Source organism: Carettochelys insculpta, chromosome 2 (genome assembly GCF_033958435.1).
Source record: "Carettochelys insculpta isolate YL-2023 chromosome 2, ASM3395843v1, whole genome shotgun sequence".
Classification (NCBI taxonomy): Eukaryota; Metazoa; Chordata; order Testudines; family Carettochelyidae; genus Carettochelys; species Carettochelys insculpta.
The window spans coordinates 246,000,522-246,026,441 of NC_134138.1; the positions used below are offsets into that span (position 1 = coordinate 246,000,522).

General features: G+C 42.4%; 1 protein-coding gene across 2 annotated transcripts in view; it reads right to left on the bottom strand.

Annotated features, from left to right (window-relative positions):
- ARHGAP21 (Rho GTPase activating protein 21) overlaps window positions 1-25,719 on the bottom strand; it is a 201,294-nt gene extending 175,575 nt beyond the window's left edge. For both annotated transcript variants that reach the window (XM_074984887.1, XM_074984886.1), the window contains exon 1: window positions 25,196-25,719. In XM_074984887.1, the coding sequence (XP_074840988.1) occupies window positions 25,196-25,276 (81 nt within the window). In that variant the 5' untranslated portion in view covers window positions 25,277-25,719. The remainder of the gene's footprint in view (window positions 1-25,195) is intronic.
- Window positions 25,720-25,920: the final 201 nt, after the last annotated feature.

Below are 25,920 nucleotides of genomic sequence, written 5' to 3' on the forward strand. Positions count from 1 at the left end.
GTGAGAGAGCTGAATGACACTGGAACAAATTGCAAGCAAACCACTCTTTCAACATGCAGTTTTCTACTATGCAAAAGGTGCTACCTTTTAAACTTGCCCCATAATAATGAATATTCTATTTCAATGAGAAAATCTGCAGAGCAAGTAGACTTCAATCACCATATGACCAAACAAAAATCAAGACAGTACTTCATGTTTGTGAACTACAAATGAAAATTGAGTGCAATCATGCAGATGATTTGCTGCTCAGTGATGCCAGCACTAACTTCTATGAAGTTAGAAATGACAGGAACCAAAAGAGTGCCGAGAACTAAAATCTAGGACATGAACAAATGGAAATAGCCAGACACAGGAAACGATACACTGAAGTTTGGGAGGGGAAGAAAAAAAAATCATGTCTCTGGTGAAAGGTGCGAAACTAAACAGACACAGAATGGGAGTGTAGGTGGCAGGTGAATGGTATTATGAGTGTGACTGAACAAGCGTTGAGCTACAAAGCCAAAAAGAAGAAACTCAGGTGGACTCATCTGTGGCAGTTCCTATGTTATCCAACTCTACTTTTTTCCGTGTTTCTTCATTCTCTCTATTCTCTCACATCCTCAGGAGCACAGGGCATCCAACCAGGTCCAACCATTTATTTCAGTCTTATGCTGGTCTGGACAGGCTTCTGATAGAAGCCACTCCATGAACATGACTTTCTCATTGGTTCTGCATAGTGTTTCTGTAGGTCACCCTTTCTCTTCCAAGGTGGCACAACATGTTCTCCCTGGATGTGGCCATTATGTTCGTGGCATTCTTGAAGCATGTCCTAAATATGTTCATCAGCATCCTCTTATCACGTTTGGTATCTGAGAATGGTTTGCACTCCTCGATCTCTCATACTGCAAGGAACTCTGAACAATGAATACCAGAGTTAAAATTCATATTTGAATCAAAGCCACTGTTATTTCCCCAAATCTTTTCAAGTTTGAAAGTTTTTTTGCTGCTTTTGATATTTGTTTCCTGATATTTAGCATGTTGTCCCTTTACCATTTTCTCTCCTATTATGCAGGCTATAATACAGACCTCCTCCAAATTCTGTCTTTCTGAAGTTCAGTTATTAACTCTGTCTTAAATCCTTATGCAATAAAAATAGCCATAGACAAGACATCTTAGTCGGGTATGCTGCTGCTGAAAGTAGACAGTAGCAGATAGTTCTGAGGAAAGTACAAGAATTGCCACAATAGTCAACTATGGAACAAACTATGGAGGACATTTCTTTCTAATCCAGTCCTATAATCGGAACATATCTACCTGTTTTCACAGAATTAAAAACTCTAGGTAGGCCAGGTCCAGACATTTTTACCATTGTATTATAACCCTGATAAACCAGGGCTCTTATCTGATTTGTTAGTTCTCATGTTCCCATTGGATACAATATTTAAGGAAGAGAAAGTAAGTGTTATTCAGACAAGAGAATACTTTGGATTTTTTAGTGACATGACAACAAAATCTCATGGGGTTCACATGTGCTGTGTGTACACTCGTGAGCTAAAATATCAGGGCCCATACCCTTTCTCCCACAAGCATCTAATTTAGCTGTGAAATGTTTTGCATATAAACATTACACCCTTTTCAGAAGTTTTAGACTTCATCACCCTTGGGACCAATGTTCCCCATAAACTGAGATCTTGGGTGGCTACCCAGGAGAGACTGAAAATTTTGATTAGCAAAGTGCCAACAGCCAGCAGCAAGCATTTCTACTTGTGGTGCATATAGGTACATCCCACAGTGCACATAACATTTATTCCACACAAAGATGGAAAAAAAAATAGAGGAAACACTGCTTGGAACCCACTGGGAAGGCATAACATGTAAATTATATCCTCTAATCAAGAGTACATTTGTTGCCTTTCATTGGGTATTCACTTGCCACTCAACAAGACTCCCCACATCGCACAGACACATTCACCTTCCACTACCAGCTCTCTCTCTTGCCTATTTAACTGTAAGTTCTCTGGGACCAGCCGGGGGGCAATGGGGTGGTGCAGGGTCCTGGCCGCTCTGACTCAACTTGAGCGGGAAGGACCTCAGCTGCCATCCACTATCATGCTAACAGTTAACCAGTGAAATTATATAATTTTAGTTGTTTAACTGGTAAACTATATTAACAGTTATTTACATTCCTAGCGGTAAACCTAAATTTCAGCATTTGATAATTCTGTTTTTTACCATAATTTCAACCCATGCTGTTGAAACCAGAGACACAGATGATTCCAATTTGTTAGAGAAAGAGTCAGCTTGGCTTTTAAGGGAAATTAAGGGAATTCTTGGAGGGGGCCAAGAAACATTTGGACAAGGCTCATCCAGTTACAGTGTACATGGACTTTCAGAAGGTCTTTGAAAAGGTCTCTCAACAAAAGGCTCTTAAGTAAAGTAAGCAGTCATGGGAAAAGAGAGAAGGTCCTCTCGTGGATTGGTAACTGGTTAAAAGATAGGAACAAGTAGCAAGGTTTCAGAATGGGGAAAGGTAAATAACAGTGCAGACTCCCGGGGGAAGACCGGGACCTATACTGTAGAACATCATAAATGAAAAGGGGAATAAAACAGTCAGATGGCAAACCTGGCAGATTATTTGAAATTACTCAAGATAGTTAAGTCCAAAGCTGCCTGTGAAGAGGTACAAAGAGATCTCTCAAAAATGGGAACTGGACAACAAAATGACAGATGAAATTCGGTGTTGGTAATACAGAATAATGCATGCTGGAAAGCAAACAACATTACCTCAATTAGCTGCTACCACCCAAGAAAGATCTTGGGGTCTTCATGGATAGTTCTCTGAAAGAACACCCATACACTGTGCAACAGCAATCAAAAAAGTTAACAATGCCAAGCAGCTTTAGAGAAGGGAATGATTATAAGACAGTAAATAGCCTATAATGCCCCCAAATCCATGGGACTCCCACATGCTGAATACTGCATGCAGATCTGCTAGCCCAATCCAAAACGCGATGCATTAGAATTGGAAATGGTACAGAAATACAACCAATGTATGGAACAGCTTCCATATGAGGAAAGATTAAAAAGACTGGGACAACTCATCTTTGAGTGGGGGAGGAGGGGAGGCATGGCACTATGATATCAGTGTAGAGAAAATGAGTAAGGAAGTGTTATTTACCCCTTCCCATAACTCAAGAGCCAGTGGTTACATGATGAAATTAACAGAAGGTTTAGAAAAAGAACAGAAGGAAGTATTTCTTTACACAACATGGTCAACCTATGGAACTCATTCCCAGTGGACATAGTGAAGGAGAAATAAGTAACTGGATGAAAAAAAACAAACAAACAATTAGATCAGTTCATGGAGGATAGACCATCAGTGGCCATTAGCCAAGATAGTCAGGGATGCAACATCACGCTTTGAGTGTCAGAAGCCTATGACTAACCAGATGCTGAAACTCGCTGACACTTGATGACTGTCATCTTCTGGGTACTCTCTTTGGAGCATCTGGTATTGACCACTGCCAGAAGCCAGGGAGTCAACTGTTCTGCCCAAGTATGACTGTTCTTATCCACATGCTGTACAAACCTGAATTTATTTCAACAAAAGAAAAGCCTGTGCAAGGTCAACCTGCTGAATTACTTTGTTTCCACCTACAGAACAGGCACCTGATCCAAAAGCCCACTTAAGACAATAGATAATCTGTTAAGTCAATGGGAGCCTTTGGCCCAAGGACCCTAGGTTAGATAAAGCACACACACCAGAGAGCCTGGATTTTATTTTTAAAAGAACTTTAGAAAGACTTTTAAAATTTTCACCTGACACTTGAGATTTACATAAAAGGTAAAGACAGTCCCTTCCTGGTCATAATTAAAAGATATACTCAGTCACATAGGCCATCTTTGAATGGTATTCACCCACATATTTATGTTCTCAGCAGTAATTGAAAGCTTCCATAATAAAGGCATTCCAGTCCAATAGCTTCATAGACCCCAACTGTTTTAAGACATATAAAGCAATTTAAAGTATCTGAATACCAAAGTACAAGTAGTGCAACAACATAATACAATCCCACCACACAATAGGATAATGGCACAGAAAACACACACAAACTAAATATCAAGGCAAATTAAAAGAGAAACAAGAGTGAATTAGATTTCAAAAGAATACAAATTCCAGCTAAGATCTTTTAAATGAATAACAGTAAGAACAGATACAGACATCTCGAATTATAAAATGGAAAACATGTTCTCTGTTTAAACAGAATACTAATAGCATACAACAAGAGAGGGCAGGGCCTATGTTGCTGCTCACTGGCACGGCATTCTTCTCAAACAGAGATCTGATAGCAGGGGGAAAGAAATAAAAGGTATAAGTGGACACACAGCACTTATTCAAGCATGGCAACACTGCTGATGGTCATAGAATCATAGAAGAGTAGGACTGGAAGGGACCTCGAGAGGCCATCGAGTCCAGCCCCCTGCCCTCATGGCAGGACCAAGCTCATTCTAGACCATCCCTGAAAGCCATCTATCTAACCTCTTCTTAAATATCTCCAGTGATGGAGATTCTACCACCTCCCTTGGCAATTCGTTCCAGTGTTTGATCACCCTGACAGTTAGGAACTTTTTCCTAACGTCCAGCCTGAACCTCCCCTGCTGCAATTGAAGTCCATTGCCTCTTGTTCTATCCTCAGAGGCAAGGAAAAACAAGTTCCCTCCCTCTGCCTTATGACACCCTTTTAGATACCTGAAAACTGCTATCATGTCCCCCTCTCAATCTTCTCTTTTCCAAACTAAACAAGCCCAGTTCTTTCAGCCTTTCTTCATAGGTCATGTTCTCTAGACCTTTGATCATTCTCGTTGCTCTCCTCTGGACCTTCTCCAATTTCTCCACATCCTTCCTGAATTGCGGTGTCCAGAACTGGACACAATCCTCCAGCTGAGTCATGACAGGGTAACTATCTGCCACGTCACACAAGGGAATCCAAGCTCTCAGGTGCCCCATATTTCTCAATAGAATCCACTGCAATGCAGAATAATGTTGTGATGTTCCACCACCCCACCAAATGAAGTATTCTGCAGACAAGGAGCAATCGCCTGGCAAATGGAAAAGAAAGGATAGCTCTAGGGCCCTGTGCTCTTCTCCCCCGCCTCCGCCCTTCACACACAATTAACAGAGACCTTATCTGAGGAAACGAGCTGTGCTGTTCAGGATCCAATGATTGTTTCCAAGAGCATGGGGTGCGGGAGCAGGCCCCGAGACACAAGTTGGAGAGTATTCTCACTTCTCCCCTCACACACACCACCATGCTCTGAGACAATGCTCAGGTCCTTTAAAGGGAAGGAAGTGAAAAAGAAGAGGAGGAGGCCTGCGCCTAAGAAGCAAAAACTGAAGGACTTCTAGGCCCCAAGTAGCTAAAATGGATACAGATAGGTAAAATGGGTAAATGACAAGAGCCTTGATAAAGTAGGGCCACCTAAATTAGCTGAAAAGGTAGCAGGAAGCAGTGCTAAATAAAACAGAGATCAAAACTGGGCTGTAGAGAGACCTCACACATTCCAAGCCCTCATGCTTAGTCCCCACACAAGATACTCAGACAGAGTGCCTTATCCACAACCCCACCTCCAATCAAAATGATCCCTCTACCTGCTTGCAACACAGCAAAAATGGTTTGGGAGCACAGTGAACCAATTACAATCCACCAATAATTGCACCACAGACAAAAAGAACACAAAGATTCCACATTCCTGGGATTGGTACATTCTGATGGCTTGCACCACTCAGAGGCACGCCTTCAGGCTGGCATGCATGGACAGAGTTTAGTTTCCAACATTCAGGTTCCAGTGGGAAGGTACTGAGAAGGCTGCAGACTCACCACTGTCCACCCATGTAACAAGGGAATATTTTATGTTGGACAAGGAGCCCCCTGACAGATAATCCAAGTGGTATTTGATAGCTCCCAAAGGGAGCTATGCTTATACTCAGATGGTCCAGGAGAGGACGAAAGAGGCTGCATGCACGCACACACATGCATACAATTGTCTCAAATAAACCCACAGGAGATAACAAGCAAGCTAGATTATGAGAGACTTTAAAATATCAAATGTTAAAGTGAATCCACAAGAATTTATAAGGAGTCATCTTAAAATTTATAGTAGAGGAAGTTTACAAAGGCACTTTTCTATTGGTAAGAGAAATGTATTCTAAGCAATACATCTGCCTAGACAGAATATTTTCTTTCTATTGTGTGCAATTTATGTAATCTTACTCCACCTCTCCTCCCTGACCTACAAAACTTAAGTTTTATTGTGCCCTTCAAGTAACGTGTTATTTTGATCATCAGACATTCAGAGACAAGTCTGTCTTTACGTGCCTGTGTGGCACCTAATATTTTTGGATACTTAGTTTTTAAAAATGGTCAGAAATCATGTCAAGTATCAGTTCTCAACCTTTCTAACTCCACCACCTGTATAAAAACAGAAAAAAAAAAAAACCACAACACATTTTGCAACCCCCACAATTCACTAAGTAATAGGATTATTTGGGGCATTTTGTGAGTTGCAGATCCAAGTAGGAGCAGGGTCATTTGCCCCTCCCCCCAGCACCCCTTTGTGATCCCTGAGCTTGGGCTCCAGCCCAAATCCAAATACCTGAGATAGCTGACAAAGGACAGTCATAGATGTTTAACTGCATATAGACCTACTCTTGAAATGATAATTCACTCTGTGGTAAGTCCTGTCTGTACCACTTCTGAACTTTGAATGATTTTATGAAATTGTACCATGAAATTACTATACTGTGTCACAGAAACCTTATGCGTATGGTGATCCCCCATGAGCAAGAAAGGTGGCGTCACGCTGGAGACAATGGTGAACCATCATCAGTACTCAAGAGGTAGTCTACTCAAAATAAAAAACATTGGATTTACCTAAAAAAGAGCACTTTGTGTCTTCGGAGAGGTACAGTTGGGAGTAAAGAAAAATTATCAAAAGGCAGAACAAAAGCAGCAAGTGACCCAGGAGGAGTCTATAAATGAATAGGGGGAGGTGGAGGAGGATGTCACTTGGGGAACTATGGAAGAGAGACATTTTGAACCAGATTAAGATGGAGATGGCTAATGCAAAGAGAGTAGGTGAAGGGATAGATTACCATGCCTGCCTGACAGAATACCAATGATCTGCACCAAGAACTCTCAGAGGGTCGGGGGGGAAGCTAGTAAGAGACACTGTGCTCATAACATCCTATTGTTTTTGTAGGATCTCTACTTTTCTGAGCTTCATAAAGAGCATAACCTTAGATTGAAGAAGGTGTGGGCGTTGAACTCCTGGTTATAGTTTAATTCCCTGTGGGCCATGCAGAAGCTTCACACTTTTAAAAATAGAGCTCTGTGAGAGGGGTGTCTTTAAGTACAGGAAAGTCTTAAGGATCAGCCCTATGCCCAGAGAGGCTAGGTACTGGACTGCAAGTTCCAAAACTCAGAAGAAGGAGGAGGATGCTAGCAAGAAGGTCTATGCCATGGGTGTACCTAAGTAGCCCCAAAATTGGGGCACTGGGCAGAACTCCAGTCAGGCTCCAGAAGCTTAATACACCCCAGGACACACAAGAGGGTTGGATTCCTCTCACAGTAGGCCAGGTGGGTGTCCATGACACGGCAGTCTTCAGTCCTCTGGCAGGGTGGGGTGGGATGGGATGGACTAAAGGTAGAACAGAAGATGAGGAACTGCTCTAGAGTGACTGAGAGGAAGAGTCAAAGAACCAGAATGAGTTGCTTTCATTAGGTTTGGGTGTCTAGGGATTGCACTGCCCTTACTAGATGGGTGCTACCCAACAGCTGCCACCTCTGTAAAACCTGAAAACAAGGATTAAAAAAACCTTCATGCAGAGCAGGGATATTTGGGCTCAGCAGGCATGAAAAAGCAGAAGAGAAATACAATAAGCAAAACAGACATGCACTATTACTGCTTTGTCTCCTGCAAATGCAATAACAAATCACCAAAGAGCACTATTAGTGTGACAGAATCAAACCAATATGCTTATTTGCAGAAGTAAAATTTAGTACTGAAGCCACTATAAAAATATATTAAGCAGGAATATTGGTGGTGTGTGAATATGACTGTTGGATGCATCTTTGGCCAATTAAAGGATCATCAAGCCTTTTTGGCATGTTAGCCTTCAACGTGAAAACTATTCCCATTGTCATAACAGACTGCCATGCTCTACATAACGTGTAAAGCTAAGGAGGACAAATTTTTGCAAGGGTGGATCAGATGGCTGCTGATTTTGAACAGCCAAATACCAGGTCTCAACAGGGGACTAGTCAAATCAGGGATCCTTTGAAGGAGCATTCTGATAACGAACACAATAACGAGTCTGTCTGTAATATATTTACCTAGTCATTATGAAATGCTAGACAAGGATTTTTTTCCTCCTAAACTGACAATTTGTTCTTCCTGTTGATGCTTTTGAGCACCACACTCTGCATGGCACTGTGTTTAATTCAGTATCTCTATGACATGTCTGAAACAACCTGGAATTCTTAATGTCTATTTTCACTAAGAGTAAAGGGGTCAATGCACTAGTATACATGGCTCAGTGAGGTTAAAGATTTCAACTAGTGCAAGGAGGTATGGGAAATAAGTTTTCAACAAATATTTGTGTACCCAGAGAGAGGAAATTCAAAGTTATAATTTCCATCTTGTAACTATATTACAATTCAGCTGCAGAATACTTACCATATATTTTTTCATATTAGTGATTAAATAAATGTAGCACGTTCATAAGATTGTCACCATAACAGTATTAGTGCTCACTTTACCCAGCCTAAGTTGAGTCATCAATATTTCTGAATACAGTGAGGCAGAACAGTATGGCCCACAACTTTGACCGAAAGAATTAGGTTAATCACCTAAACATACACAATTCTGTAACCCCCAGTCAGCAATCTGAGTACAGATGGCTCTTGTAACTGTACACGTGGCCAAGTTCATCATAATTCCAGAAGAAGTGAGTTCATAAAGACTGATTACCCAGAATGCTCTGCCTACAGCTCCTGAAAACTTCATCTCAGGAAGGGTTATTGGCAACATTTTAGATGAACCACAGATGACAGAGAGCGGCAAGAGAGACAAAACTAACTGTCCACGACTTAGCATCAAGAAATATGCCCTTTGAAGAACATGACTACCACCAGCGTTTTCACGCAGATTCTGAGCAGCCAATGCAGAGATAAAGGCGGCGGGGAGGGGGAGGAAGGACATGACCCAATCTAGACAACATCCACTTCACTCTCCTTCAGAGCGCACCTGGAGTTTCTGAAAGGCTTTCACAGAGTATCCCCTCAATTACTGGTTTCCAACCTATTTATCATTAGGGACCACACATGCAGTTCTCTCTATTAAGGTGAACCATATGAACTTAACATATATGGTGCAGGTTCTGCCTCCCAAAACCATGACTTTTTGGTCTGGTAACATCAGTGATCACATGGTGCCGGCACCAGCAGGGCCTGGGAGCTCACCTGGGGGGGCTTGCAGCTCACCTGAGACAGGGGCCCAGTGCCACAGTCAGTGTCCGCAGGGCTAGGGCCTGCATCTGGAGCATGGGCCGGCAGCCCAGGTGGGCCAGCCAGATAGTAATGGAGCCAACAGCGGGAAGGGACTGAAGGCAGGCAACCTCCTCTGGTCAAGCAAATTCCCTCATTTGGAACCAGTCAGGTCCTGAGGGTGCAGGACCAATTAGGTCCAACCTGTACCTGTATGGTGAATACCACATGATCCACAGCTATGTCCTGATTTGGCCACAAGTGGCCCACAAGTTGTGAGTTGAGAACCATGCCATAGGCAGAGCTTCCAATCAAACTCAGAGGTAGCAAAGGTTTTGATGGCTGAGGGGTATCCATCTGAAAACAGTAGTTAACTGTACACTGAAGAAAATACACTTGTGTTAATTAATTAATTAATTAATTAATCAATTAATTAATCAATACATGAGCAGTGCATTTCTTTTATCATACTGCTATTTAGATATACCAGCTATGTAACAGGTGAATTCAAGACTTAAAAGCCACCTTTGTGGTCAGTTATAACTCAGAAGTAGGCTTTCGAAACCTGGGGAATATATTTAGGATGAGAATAAACAAAAGAAGTTGCCTAAAGGGTGATTTTCCTACAAAAAAAAAAAAAAAAAAGATTACCAGAGCCAGAAAAGACAGACAGACAGACAGACAGACAGAATCTGAGAATTAAAGTGCTTCTCCACAACCAAACATGAACATTGCTACTGGAATAGTATAATACTTAAGAATTCAGTAGCACATGTCTTGCTTCTAAATAAAAACATTGAAAACGAAGGTTTAACTGGCCTCCATTTTAATAAATAACTTATATCAATTTGGTAAGAGAAAGATGTGTTCAATTACTGTAGTGTTGTCCTGGAATTAAAGCAGCTACCTTCAGCGACAACACTTATGCTTTACTTATCAGCATTTTTTTCTGCCCATAGTTTGCTCCACTTGTGCCTCAGTAAATATTTTGAGCAAGTTTCTCTGAAGCAAGGAACTATTTACTTACCAGACAAGGAGAACATAGTTTTCATATACTAAAAATTAAGTGTCATAGCACAGTTTAAGCACACTAAAAACCATAATTACGATGAAACACTGTAGCAAAGGCTGGAGTTTCAGGAATGATCAAAGCACACCAATATAAAAAGTCTTCACTCATCAAGGGTACGGCTACACTAGGAACTAACTTTGAAGTTAACTTTAAAGTTAGGAACTACTTCGAAGCAGCCAGCAGAGAGTCTACACACATTTTTAACTTTGAAGTAAGAGACTTTGTAGTAGGGAGCCCAAAGTCGAAGACCTTATTCCATTCCTGGGAATGGAGTAGTGCCCTACTTCGAAGTAGGGTATGTGTAGACCCTCTACTTCAAAGTATGCAACTTCGAAGTTATTTTTGTAGTGTGGACACAGCCCGTAAGTACTGTAGCATGTTACCATATAAAAGACACTGGCCTCAACTGCTGCTGTTTTGTACTTGCTGAATAGTGAAATCCATGAATGTACACATTACTCTGGGAAACTTTAAAAAAAAAATCAAGAACAGATATAAGAAAAATAGTACAAAATTTCAGGAATATTAGAGCTTCTGGAATCCAGAAACCAAGGCAGTTGCTTTTGATTCCCAAGTTACTATATCTTGTCTGTAACAATGATTACATAATGCTTGTTCAGAAACCACACTGGAAAAAGGACAATGATAAAGACAACAATAGTAATATTACTCTGCCCAGACCATTCAGAGTAGATTCCCATGAGATTGTTTATTTGTAAAGTTTTGTGATGAAAATCTTAAACAGCCACTAATCATCAGTAAGTCCTTACCAGCTCTCCCAAAGAAAGAATTCTTTTCCATTCGATTATCTACTAATCCAATATCAGTAATTCACAGAAACAATTTCATTCACACAATTTTTCAAAAAGGCTAATGGCTACATATTATGAACCACCAAAATCATAGAACAAAATGTTGCTTGTTGACTAAGGCCATGTCAACAGAACAAAGTCAAGTCAGCTTAAGTTACATTGAAGATCATCCTCTGCTGTTATTAAACCTTTTCTGTGCATCCATGCAACACTCCCTGTGGTAGTGGATCACGTCCACAATTGGAGATCTTGCAGTGACCGAAGAAATTGTTGGTGGTAGTGAACAATTTGAAAAAGAAGAGCATTTCCCTTCCCTTAACAGCCCCCTCTCCCAGACACAGAATCTTGATGTGGAAATTGAACATATGAACAATTGTGCCAACACATTCTTCAGAAAGTTGCTCCATCACGACTTTATTGATAGATATACAGAAGGAAATTAATATCCTGGTGTACAATGCAGTAGTAACACCCCCCCTTTGTAGTGTGACACATGGCTAGACATGCTGAAGACATCTTAAGCATCTGGAATGGTACCAACAGTGCTGCATTAGGAAGATTCTCTGTATCAAATGAGTATCAGAGAGGTAGCCGTGTTAGTCTGGATCTTCAAAAACAAACAAGAAGTCCTGTGGCACCAACAGATATTTTGGAGCATAAGCTTTTGTGGGCAAAGACCTGCTTCATCAGATGCGTTGGGGGTGGGGGGCAGAGGAGGATTTAAAGAGGGGGTCTCAGTAAAGGGGAGGGCCAGAGCTGACAAGGTCTATTCAGTCAGGGTGGAAATGGCCCATTATTGGCAGCTAATGTGGAATTGTGAACATCAAGAGAGGAGAAAACAAGTCAGTTCACTGGGGCAGGGCATGTGGCCCATTGTCAGATGCTAATGTGGAGGTTTGAACATCAAGAGCAGAGAAACTGCATCAGATGGAAGACCATAGCACCAATATTAACATTCTCTCGCCTGCTAACATTACAAGTGTTGAGGTGAAGATTTTAAGTCATCAGTTTTGCTGGATGGTTTGTGCATGGATGGCTGACATCTTGCAAAGCAAGTCCTCTTTTCTCAATATTTATTTAACCATGGTAAGAGGACCTGCGAGGAACAGAGGAAAAACTACAAGGATATCCTGAAAGTGTATCTTAAGAGAGACATTGACCAGACCCAATTGGTAAGAGGTGCCTGACAGCCTTCAATGGCATCATATAATACAGGGGTGCACAAAGTGGGAGGCAGGTGAAATTTCATAAGGAGTGGATTGCACGATTGGCTGCTGGGTCTCAGACGTACCCAAAAATCTCCATCAGTTAGACAGTTTGGGAAGCTGGGATGCTAACTGCAGAGATCAAAAGTGGGTCCCGATGTAAAAAGTTTAATCACCCCTCGTACAGCAAGCCTCAAGAGAATCACCTTATTCAATAGGTTTAAATGCAGCAGAGGAAGAAAAGAGTACAGCATATCCTGGCCGGCATTAGCTCTTTACAACCAAGCATCTATCAAGTATGTGGAAAAATCTGTAGAGCACAAATTGGACTCTTTCTTAGTCATCTTAAGTCTCAATGATTTTTTCTGCCTGCCAGACATCTTCCTTATATTGAGGGATAACCAAAAACATCATTGACAGAGACAGCAGAGCACCATGGGTGCCTATCCCACTGTGCAAACTATTATCTGCAGCTAGTGTTCCAGGAAGGGTTTGCAGTGCTTTGTGGAGGCAGGCTCATCACCCCATGATGCAATTTTCTGTCCCACCATTCCATATACTTCCAATTAGGTTTCACGCTGCTTTTCAACAACCCTTGTAAACTGCACATCCACCATCCATTTTAAAGCATGATCCCTGCGCAGCTGTCTAATACTGCAATAAGTATTATGGAAACAACGCAACTGAACTTGTAGTATTTCATGAGTTACAAATCTGATCATGACAATGTGGTGTTTGCCCTGCTGCATGCTATACAAAGAAACAATTCCAAGATTGCTTTTGGCATTCATGGAACAACTGTATACAGTGGACTGTGGATTCTGGGCATTAGAAACAAACTCAGTGCTGGGATTGTACAAGTATATAGGTATGGAAAAAAAAGCAGTGACTGCAGAACCTTTGGATAAAATGTGTAAAGCCATTGTGTAAGGAGGGCTGTCCTGCCCTCTGGCACAAGGACACCAAATGAACTTCCCCAACAGCACAGAAGCTAATGGCTAGCACTCTGTGGAGGCGGGCAACTAGAGACTGTTACTGACCTTTAAAGTGATTAGTGACTGAAGTCCACCATGAGGGTCATAGTAATGCTAGTGTACAGGGCCATTAATCACATGCTGATACAAAAAGGACTGACATGCTGGGGAACATGTTGAAATAGTGGATGGCTTTGAAACAATGGGATTCCCAAACTGTAACAGATGGATGGCACACATACCCCACCCCCCACTTTGGCCCCAGAGCACATCAAACAGAAAGTCTATTTTTCTATCATACTGCAAACTCTGATGGATCACAGGGATTATTTCACTGAAAATACGCAGAGGGCAGGGAAGGGGCACAAGCAAGGAGAGAGAGCTGCAACCAGAGACTCTTTCCAAACCAGAAGATTCTAGTCTGCGATGTGGAGATGCCCATAGGGCATAGATGCACAGTTTCCCCCTTGCTCCTGTGGCTCATGAAGCTGCACACCAGAAGCTTTGACACTGGCAAGGAATGCTTCAATAAACAGACTCAGGAGGCACAGAAAGACTTGTGGATGAGTCTATGGCCAATTAAAGGGTCATCAAGCCTTTTTGGTAGGTTAGACCTCAACAAGAAAACTATCCCCATTGTCATAGCAGACTGCTATGCTCTGCATAACATTTGTAAAGCTAAAGAGGACAAGTTTTTGCAAGGGTGGATCAGATGGCTGCTGATTTTGAACAGCCAAATACCAGGTCTCAACAGGGGACTAGTCAAATCAGGGATCCTTTGAAGGAGCATTCTGATAACGAACACAATAACGAGTCTGTCTGTAATATATTTACCTAGTCATTATTATGAAATGCTAGACAAGGATTTTTTTCCTCCTAAACTGACAATTTGTTCTTCCTGTTGATGCTTTTGAGCACCACACTCTGCATGGCACTGTGTTTAATTCAGTATCTCTATGACATGTCTGAAACAACCTGGAATTCTTAATGTTTATTTTCACTAATAGTAAAGGGGTCAATACACTAGTATACATGGCTCAGTGAGGTTAAAGATTTCAACTAGTGCAAGGAGGTATGGGAAATAAGTTTTCAACAAATATTTGTGTACCCAGAGAGAGGAAGTTCAAATTTCCATCTTGTAACTATAGTACAACTCAGCTGCAGAATACTTATCATATATTTTTTCATATTAGTGATTAAATAAATGTGTGGGGGGTGGGGAAAGACATGACCCGATCTAGACAACACCCAATTACACAGTTGTCCTGAGGGACCTCAGACTAACCCCCAGGATAAAATATATTCTGATTACTCTGGTCCCACATACACTGGCTGCCAGTGACCTTTCTGACAAGGAGTCGTCCCAGGGAACCCCAGACACACACCCTGACAGCCACAACCTAACTAAAAAACAATACATAGGGCTGCAGGAGTCTACAGCAGATCTCCTCTGCCCAAGCAAATCCTTACACTTGGGGAGTGGTACGAAGCTGCCCAAAAGCACCATTCCATTGGCACCGTCTACACTACGGCAATCTTTCGAAAGAAGCTCTTCCAGAAGAGTGCTTCCGAAAAAACTTCTTTTGAAAGAGCATGTCCACACACAAAGTAGTACATCAAAAAATAAAAATAAAAATCATCGATCTGCTCTTTTGATAGAAAGAGCCCACATAGCCCCCACTCTTTTGAAAGAGCAGGTCAGAGATCGCAAAATCCAGAGCCACGAGGACTGCTCTTCCTAGAAAAGCGCCTCTAAGGCATCTACACATTGGCTACGTCTACACGTGAACACTACATCGCAATAGCTTATTTCAATGTATTGACATCGAAATAGGCTATTTCGATGAATAACGTCTACACGTCCTCCAGGGCTGGCAACCTCGACGTTCAACATCAACGTTGCGCAGCACCACATCGAAATAGGCGCTGCGAGGGAACGTCTACACGCCACAGTAGCACACATCGAAATAAGGGTGCCAGGCACAGCTGCAGACAGGGTCACAGGGCGGACTCAACAGCAAGCCACTCCCTTAAAGGGCCCCTCCCAGACACAGTTGCACTAAACAACACAAGATCCACAGAGCCGACAACTGGTTGCAGACCCTGTGCATGCAGCATGGATCCCCAGCTGCAGCAGCAGCAGTCAGAAGCCCTGGGCTAAGGGCTGCTGCACACGGTGACCATAGAGCCCTGCAGGGGCTGGAGAGAGAGCGTCTCTCAACCCCTCAGCTGATGGCCGCCATGGAGGACCCCGCAATTTCGATGTTGCGGGACGCGCAACGACTACACGGTCCCTACTTCGACGTTGAATGTCGAAGTAGGGCGCTATTCCTATCCCCTCATGGGGTTAGCGGCTTCGACGTCTTGCCGCTTAACGTCGACGTTAACATCGAAATAGCGCCCAACATGTGTAGCCGTGACGGGCGCTATTTCGAAGTTAGTGCCGCTACTTCGAAGTAGCGTGCACGTGTAGACACGGCTATTTTTCCCCCAGAAGAATCTTTCTGAAAAAGGCACTCTTCCTCATCTGGGGAGGAAGAGGGCTGCCAGAAAAAGTGCTGCATTCTTCCAATTTAATATTGAAGGACTGCACTGTGGGTGCAGATGCTCCGTGGGATTTTTCAAGAGACCCAGCTTTAAAAAAAAAAAAAAAAAAAAAAAACCTCAATAGTGAAGATGTAACCATTGTGTTTAGGAAGACTTTTTCCAACCCTAAAAAACCCCAAAACACCAAAAAACAAAAACAAAAGAAAAAAGAAAATAATTTGGTAAGAATATTAATCTTTAATCCATTAAAACTGGAATATATACAAGCTCTTCTAGCACAGTATCTCTGGCATATATTACATTTCATTAAATGAATACAAGTGAGGACAAGTACAAATGCAAGGCTACTTTAGAATCAGGGTTACGGTTCTCTTCTTTTTCACTTGGGCAGATTGCAACTGTTTCACAGAACAGTCTCCCCTCTGATAGGATTTAATGAGTTCAACTTGGTTTTTCAGAGCAAGGATCATAGAGATACCAAAAACAGAAATGAGACACATTAGATCATATAGTCTACCCCCAGATGTTCGTGCAGGATTATTCCCTACAGTACATTTCTAGTGCTTTGTGCAAACCATACAGTATCCCCCAACACATTATGCAAATGATGCATACATAAAAGCAAACAGACTATCCATAATTAGTACTGGCCTCAGAGGAGACACCTCATTCACCCTGAGTGAAGCAGTAGCAGCTGGCAAAAGGGAATAAAGAAATTGGAAACAAAAATAGGTCCACTACCTATTTTCCCCATGGGTGTAAACTCATGACTGCAAGGAAGATTCGAAATCTAAACAGCTGTTCATATTTTTCAGAATTAAAGAACCGCATGTCTAGCAAAAAGTATTTGCGAACAGCATGAACCATACCAGGCTCCCCAAACTACAATGTCCATTCAGTCTAGTGACAGCCCACAAGGCTTTGGTAATGTAGCATTTGTATAAAAGAGCTCACAGAACACAAGCTGTTATAACTGAAGACAGACAATATGAGACAAAAACAGAGTTTGCATGCCACTGAAAGCAATTCATTTATAGCCCACTGACTAAGCCAGAAGGAATCAGGGGCATTATTTGTACAGTTCCTCTACCTCAAACTAAGGAACTGAAGAAAGAAGTTGGATGGGGGTGGGAGAGCAAGGCTACAGTTACGCCACAGAAATCTGTCGACAGAAGTCACTGTTGGAAGAGATACCCAATAAAACTTCTGTCGACAGAGCATAGCCACACACAAAAGCCAAGCAGAAGAGCGCTCTGCTCTGTCAGAGTGGCCAGGCTGCCCAGCTGCTCTCTCGACAAAACAGGCACCTGGAAGCACAGCAGACAGGGATGCCCATTGTCCCAGAAGCCCTGTTTGTCCAGAGAAGGCCCCCCAGAGCATCCACACAGCTTTTCTGTCGATAGAATCTGTCAACAATAGGCACTCTTCTTCATCTGGGAGAGGCAGAAGGTTGTTGGCAGAAATGCCAACTTTCATCAACATATTGTTGACAAAATGCATTGTGTGTGTGTGTGTATATTTCACCAGTTTTGTTGGCAAAACTCACTAGTGTAGCTGTAGCTGAAGAGAGACAAAAAGGGAAAGCTTAGAAATATACTCAAAATATAAATGCAGCATTACTAGTAAGAAAATAAAGCAGCAACTTTCTAAACCTATCTTACTTTTGGGTAGTGTGTTAATGTTAGGCTCTCTCTTACAAGGCAAATATAAATTAAAGCTAATCACTTTCTCATCTTAAAGACCAAAGATGAAGTCTATGCAGAGATATTTCATTGACATACTGGCTAGAATGCTCACAAAGCTACTGTAACCAGAATGCACCCCCATCTCTGGCAAAAATAATGCATTTTGATGAGGTTTTATGTTTTTTGACCATTGGCCTGCTAAATCCATGGTTGTGAGTTCAATCCTTGAGGAGGCCATTTAGGGGGTCTGTGGCAAATAGATAAAAACAAACCAAAAAAAAACCCAACAACAGATGTCAGGGATGGTGACAGGTCCTGCATAGAGGGCAGGGGACTGGACTCGATGACCTCTTAAGGTCCCTTCCAGTTCTGCGAGGCAGGTATCTCAGCATGAAATTGGGAGCAAAGATGAGCCCTTCCACTGAGTAATAGTCACATACAAATGATACACTGAACATGTTCAAATTTAAAGCCAGGTCTTTTTTAATACTTACTTTGCTGTAACACCCACTGACCTCAACCAGGATCACAGCGCTTTATGTAAATTTGTTCAGCACCCACTACAAAGACATATGCTGTTCGGGAAAGGGGTCTAAGTTTTAAGAAACGACCTGTAAAAAGGACACGGAGGAGGGTACAAAAGTATATAAATATTCTTATATATGGATTTGTTACTATAAGTAGATGGACTAAGAAAATTATCCCCATTCCACCCTTTAATCTAGCCAAATAAATTAAGGCCACTATCTGTACAAAGTGACTTAGAACTTTGCCAGTAAAGTAAGAATTAAGCTCAAAATAAGGGCTTGAAGTCCAGATATGGAATATTGCATAGGTAGTAGCCCATAAGTCCTTCTGTTGCTCTATTCAAAACAATGCCATATTAACAACTTGAAACCATGATCATTGGACAGTTTCCTAAAAAAATATAATTCTATTTCTATCCTGTATGAAAAGGACAAACAGCGAAGAAAAAGTCACTGAACAGTATCTATGAAACAAACTTATCCTCTTTGCCCTCTTCCAGCTCCTAGCATTGGGAAAAAGAACACCAGCAAACTGAGGACTGAGTTGTGTTGTGCAAATGGATGGTCACCAGAGAACTTAATTACAAGCATCATAAAGAAAAATTGTGTTTTAAATCTTTTGCTTAAAAAGTCCACAAGTTACATGCATTAACACTGAATGGCACCGGCACCACATGCATTGTGTACTTGTGTTCACTTAACAGTTCCTAGAGAACACATGAAACAGCTTTTACTTTTTCAAAGCCATCTCTGTCACCAAACATGCTTTGCATATTTTGAAGAGTATGCCAAGTTCAAAATAACAATGTGGACTAGAAGGCATGTTAGCAGAGCAAGTTTTGCCTGTAAACACCTTGATCAGCTTTCAGAAAGAAAGATAACTGGAATAAACAAAAAGTTATGGGACAATGAAATGTCATTTTAAACTGAAATTTACCAATTAAACAGATTCACAAAATATCCAGACAGAGTTCTCAAACTTTTCAACAGAACAATATTTAGATAATTTCTTGTTGCTGTGTGTACGGTGTATTTTATTTGTGCTCAGAACTCACCAGAAAAAAAACAAACAAACAATTCAAGTTATCTTGCATTAAGAGATTTTAGTGTACATTCTGGAAGCCACTAAGGGGCTCCTAAAAACGTGCTAAGTACTTTGAAAGGCTTGATCCTTGAGTGACACAGGGTTCCTCCAAACTTAAAATTCTTAAGGGTGGCTATGCACTAGGCTTGGTGAAAATGGGGAATGCCTAACCTGTCATTCATAACTGCATTAGAAGGCTCTGCTTATCCCTCCTCTATATTAGTTCAAGATAGTACCAAAATAGAAATTGCTTAGGATTTCCAAGCGTGTAATATATTCTGCCATACAAAGAGTTCCAACTTCTGCTCTATTCTTCCTCCTTCCCTCACCCCCCACCCCCTGCCCTGCCTAAGTCAATAATCCCTTTGAAATCAGCATCATTATTCTAGCATGACGGAGAAAAACTTGACCCAGCCATTTTGACATCTGTCCACAACCCTTTCTGGTGATCTTGGAATTTATATTATATATATTTCTTCTTCTGACTGAAACATGTGCATAACTCCATATCACCACAAATTACACACAAATACTGAAATGAGTAATAATCCTAAGAGACAAAGTTATGTATGTGCATTCTTGAACTTGTTATAAATCAATTTAATATTTTTACACATCAGCTAAGTTTACAGTCCCAGGGCTGCTGATGTGATGAAAAAGTAGCGGCTTTCAAAGTAATAAATTCAAGGTGAATTTAACAGGGCTGACCACAAGTATGTCCATAAAGACTTCAACATTACAAGAACACAAAATCTGTGGCTCACTAAACCTACACAGTATTCTGTGACTTGACACTTCGATTAGCTGTCAATTTACTACTGTATTTCAGGCATCTCCTACAGAAACGCTCTAGACACCCAGCCAATCTGAGCATTTATTTCCCACTTAGAAATCTTTCAAAATGTTTCCTAACAATTTAGCTGGTAGTTAAATGGAACATAAGCCTCTCTTTTTGAGATTTCTCATCCTGCGATTTCAGTGCAAATATTTCAAAGAAACCTAATTAAGCAATACATTACTTGCTCTATATCTCCAGCCTAAACATTGGATAGTCCATCACAAAGAAGAAAGGTAGTGGATTTAAAAAAAGTAGGCCTGTGATAATATCCTTCGATTACTAAAGTAATAATGCCGTGCAAGTTTGTTCCGAAGTATTGAACTTGTGTTAAGTCTAAAGACATATTTGTTTTCTATGCAGTAAAATTATTGCAGTGCAATACAGTACCTGCATTATATTTGATCTAAAACCAGTAATATTATTTAAAACAAAAATTAAGCTTTTAGAGCTATGAAAACGCCGGTTTGGATATTCAAGATGATAGCCACAATGTGGATTATTGTGCAAGTGTTCAGCAAGCCAGACATTTTGCAATACAGAGACATAGCCAGACCCACTTCTTGGGTCTGTCCCACAAAAGCTCATCACTGAATAAATCATTTGTTAGCTTTTAAAGTGCTACATTTCTGCTGCTTTGTTTTATTTTATAATACAGTAAGTCCTCAGAGTTACAAACATACTAGTCACTCACGCACTTCACTTGAAACCAGAAATACCCAATCACACAGCAGAAACCAAAAACCACACACAAATGCTATATAATACAGTAGGGTCTCAACATTCCCGAACCTAAGGTTCATGAATTCAAGTATTTGCAAGCAGTCATGGCTCCCTGGCACACATTGCACCAGCGGCCACCCCAGCAGCCAGGCTCCAGGGAGGTGTGGCTGCCATACAGTACTGTACCGTATTGGCAAAACTCAGCATTCGCGAGTTTTCTGTGTAGAGAACCCTCGTGAACGTTGAAATCCTACTGTACTGTGTTAAACTATAAACTACTTAAAGGTGGAAGAAAACTTAAAAAGAAAGATTTAACAAGGGAAGAAAGCTGAATGTTTCATTTAAATAAAGATGGTTTAAACCTGCATTTTCTTTGAATAACATTTTAATGCCATATTAAGTCAATGTTCAATTGTAAACTTTTGGAAAAACCAAGATATTTTGTTCACATTTATGAACAGTTCACAGTTATGAATTGTCAAGGTGTTTCTGACTCTGAGGTTATAGTGTACCATGGTGTGTTAAAAAAAAAATGTAATGGGTATGTTTCCCTACATACAGTGGAGGGAGCCTTGATACTGACATTGATGCAGAAACCCAGCATTGTCTAAGCTATGCAAGCTCTACTTTTGCCTGCCTGAGACAAAGGTTCTTTGCAAATCAGGACATCTATTCCAAGACAAAGCATACTGCGCAGTGATTATTCCAACGCTACCGTATGCATGTGAAACCTAAACAACATATAAGCATCATTTGAAAGCACTTGAACAATACCATTAACACTGCCTCAGCAGAATCCTAAATATCTATTGGGAGGATAGATGCATGAACATTAGTGTCCTCGAAGAGAAAAACATGACCAGCATTGAAGCCATTATCATTCACCAACAACTTCATTGGATTAGTCACGTGGTTCAGATGTTTGATCAGTGCCTCCCAAAACAGATTCTGTTTTCTGAGTTCACAGGACAGAGGACCACTGGGGGCAGAAGAAACAGTATAGGAACGTGCTGAAGGAACCCATGAAAAAATACAGCACTGATGTCGACACTTGGAGGAGCCTTGTCCAGGAGAGTCCCCAGTGGAGAGCAGTAATCTGTGAGGCACTGGCACAGTTTGAGAGGTCCTGCTGCAGTGCAGATGAGGAGAGGCGAAGTAAAGAGCAGGAAAAACTGCCTCACCCCACTCCAAGAGCTACCAACACCTACCTCTTCTGTGATAAGACCTGCAGCTCCAGAATCAGGCTGATCAGCCATCAACAGATTCACAGTTAGGAAGGTAACATGAAGATGTCCTGCTGATTATCAAGTGACCACAAAGAGAGTGGTGATAGAGAAGGGGCAATCATCGCTGTTTGAAACCCACTTGCAATTCTGCTTCTACACTTTCAAGAAAAAATGACAGACTGCCCTGTCACTGAAAGCTGCCTGCCTTCCCTGCCAGCTCCCAATACTACCAGATCCCAATACTACCGTCCTTAGGAGCAGCTCCTTTAAATTCAGGCCAAAGTCTGAAAACCCAAGCTTCTGGTCTCTGCTTTCACAATAATCATGTCAGCAAAGGAGAACAAGGAAAAGCCACCTCACCATTAAGACAAAAAAATAGAAAAATGTGGATAATTAAAAATGTAAAAAACAAGAATTCTGCCAGGCCTTAGCATATCAAGTGACGTATCCAATAAAGCTCAAAGTGGGTCCAACAAAATAGAACTACTGATACAGTGTGTACCAGCTGAAAACAGCCAAGATATATCCCATCACTCTCCCACTTCTGTGTGCATGGACTCAAGGACATGCCTCTTCTCAGGAGACATTTCTTCTCTTCCCAGATCTATTCTTACAACCTTGCTTTCAAAGGGCAATAGCTTGACTTGATGGTCATATAAAGTGTGGAGCTGTATTAGCTAGCTAAAAAGTTACAAGGATGTAACTTCATTGCAACTAAGACTCAACTCCTCTCAATACAGCAGACACAGGCTGTACTTGAGGACTTTACATCTTGACAACAACATCTGCATGTAAATGAATTCGCTGCCCATTATTAAATGTACATGTGCAATACTGAGTTGTGAAGACAAACTGCACAAGTTCCTAACTGGCACAGTATGTGTCACTATCTACTTCACCTAACTGTTATCTTGCCTTGTGTGTCAAGATGACCACACTGTAAATAAGACCCACTGCTAGCTGCAATCAGTTTCTGTAATCTTAAAATACCTTATTACGAACATTTAGATGTATAATATCCCCATGCAAGTTAGCAGTCTAGCAAACCAAACAATAACTCCGTTTCAAAAGTTCCATACCATTTATCCTTTCATGAATGTTCTACACCAAGCTTTACTCCATCCAACCATATGGAGGGAGGAGGTCCCAAACTAGAAACAACTACTCACTTTTGTGGCAACCTTCTAAATTAAAATTATAGTCTGTAAAGTTAGTCTAAAAGAACACTCCTACTTCTAGAATATCTAGCAGCATGTAAATGGCATTAAATGAAAATTTGAAAAGTCTTGATGGATTTGTTCAATCATCACTTAAGTGATCCACTGTTGTACCACTAATGTATTTCAATTGCTGTAGGTGAGAATCACTATTATAAAATACTTATTTTCAACAGATTAAGATTTGCCTGTAAAATGTAGATATTACAATCAGCTCTATAATCAGAGAATTAAATATCTTCATAACAATTATTCCATTAAATAAATGTACATATTAAAAAGTCACCAAGAGTTTTTAACTCGACAGACTAACAACTCCAAAGGACATGTTATGTTTTTCAGTGCTAAGGTGAGGTAGATAATGTCTACACCTCAGTGCCAAAGGTCCAACAGATTCAGTCTGAGGCAAATTAATTAGTTTCATTTTTGTTAAAAAGTGTAAGTTTCTCCTCACCCCATAATGTTCCAATGAAGATAAGTGAGGTCTTTTCCAAGAATCCTTAGGCTTTCAGTTGTGCAAACAACATTTTATATATATATATATCAATGGAATTAATTTTGTTTCCATCCAGTACAATAGTCACAGTCTAACCACAAAGGTTTTAACTAACAAAAGACAAGAAACACATTATGAATGAAGACTCTTTCTCCAGGCCTCACCCTGTTACATGAAATATTACAGAGGTCTCAGTAATAGACAGATCTTACAATCCCACCTGTGCTGCTATTACATCAAGGCACTGGGGTGAGACCAGAGGCAGGCGAGAGACAATTGTACGACCAAAACATATTCATGTTATAACACTTATGGTGACTTTAATAAAGCATTCTTGCTATTAATGACATTTAGAAATATGGGTGGCTCCCACTTAATATAAAGTGCAGCCATATCATCGTCACATGGGAAAGTGGACAGAACTTGTTCTGGCTGTAGGCATGTTGATTTTCTTATTGAACTCTGAATTAAGACAGCTCAACTCAAGCTCTATATAAGAAGATCTGAATAATGACATCCTTGATGCCCAGTACAGATTTAATTATGAAGCACTGGGGGATGTGACCGCACAATAGGAAGTGCAGAATGAAGGGTGAAAATAGGGGCCCTTCAAGCCAGGACCATTACTCTGAACAGTGCTACCACAAGGCATCCAACACACAGCTTTTAAACGAAACACACACACGAGCTTCCCACGACCCCCACTGGGCATATAAATACTCCCACACAGATATTCAAAGCAGCGCCGAGGGTACCAGGTCCATGGGGCTTGGGGGACCTGGCTATCAAGGTGCTGGATTTTGCCAGCAAAAAGACGCGCGGCAATCCAGACACCAATGGCACTCCAAAGAGGTAGGCAAGGCGGGCCGGGCCCCGTCCGTCCCCCTCTCCTCCCAAACACTGACATCCCAGCGGCGGTTGGAGTGAAGGGGTCCGGGAGGCCAGGCTGCCCCTCACCGACACCCCCCAGCAAGCTGCCCTCACCCCACGAGTGGGTGTTCGGGGTGGAAGGCGCCGCGGAAACTTCGCGGGCTCCCCCCTAACGGAGCGGCGGCGCCTCAGGCTCCCAGGGGCGGCAGCTCTCGGCTCCCAGCGTCCCACTCTGAGGCGGGCGGGCAGGAAGGAGCGGAGGGAGGGGGCGGCCATTAAGCCAGCTCCAGCTAAGCTATTCCCGGCGCTTAGCGCCAGCCGGCCTAGCGCGGCACGCCCAGCCCCTGCCCGCTCCCCGCCTGACGGCAGCGCACCCCCGCGCACCCCGCTTCTCCTACCTGGCTGCTGCTGCTGCTGCCTGCTGGCGGCTCGGCGCCTCCGTCTGCCCCGGGCGGCCCCGCTGCCCATCGGGTCGCCATTATTTCATTCCCGGTTACAAAGGAGGAGCAAATCCTCTGGAGTCCTCATTGGAAAACACACGCCCGGCCGCCCGCCCAACGCCCCAGCAACCCGAGCCGGCCCCGTGCTGGGGTCGGAGGAAGGTGGGGGGGGGGCTCACGGAGCTCCCATGGGGCAGGGCAAGACGATCCCCCGGGCTTCAGCTGAACTCCCCGGCGTCCACCTTCATGGCTGGCGAGGAGACGGGAGATGTGTCAGTGCGGAGTAAAGCCGCCGCCAACCGTCCCTTGTTAGGCTAATTGCACTGGCTCGTCATCTTCCTCTTCCTCCTCCGCCTCTTCTCCGCAGCCCCAGACACGGGGGGAGCGGGAAGCGCCCACCGTCTTCACTACACACAACCCTCCGTGCCCCAGGGAGCGGGGTAGACAGAAATCCCGCTGGCCGCCGAGCCCCGCTCCCAGGCACTGGGCGGGCAGGAGCCCGCCCGGCGCAGCGCTCCCGGGGACTTTATTGCCTCGGCCCGGCCAACTTTGAGCAACTTCGGAGAGACGGAAAAACGTCTCAGCAAAGGCGGCAGGGGGCTTCCCGTTCCGCAGCCGGGCCAGGGAGAGTCCGCCGGCTGTCTGCAGTTGCTCGGTCCCCGCGTTAAATCCCGGACTCGCCC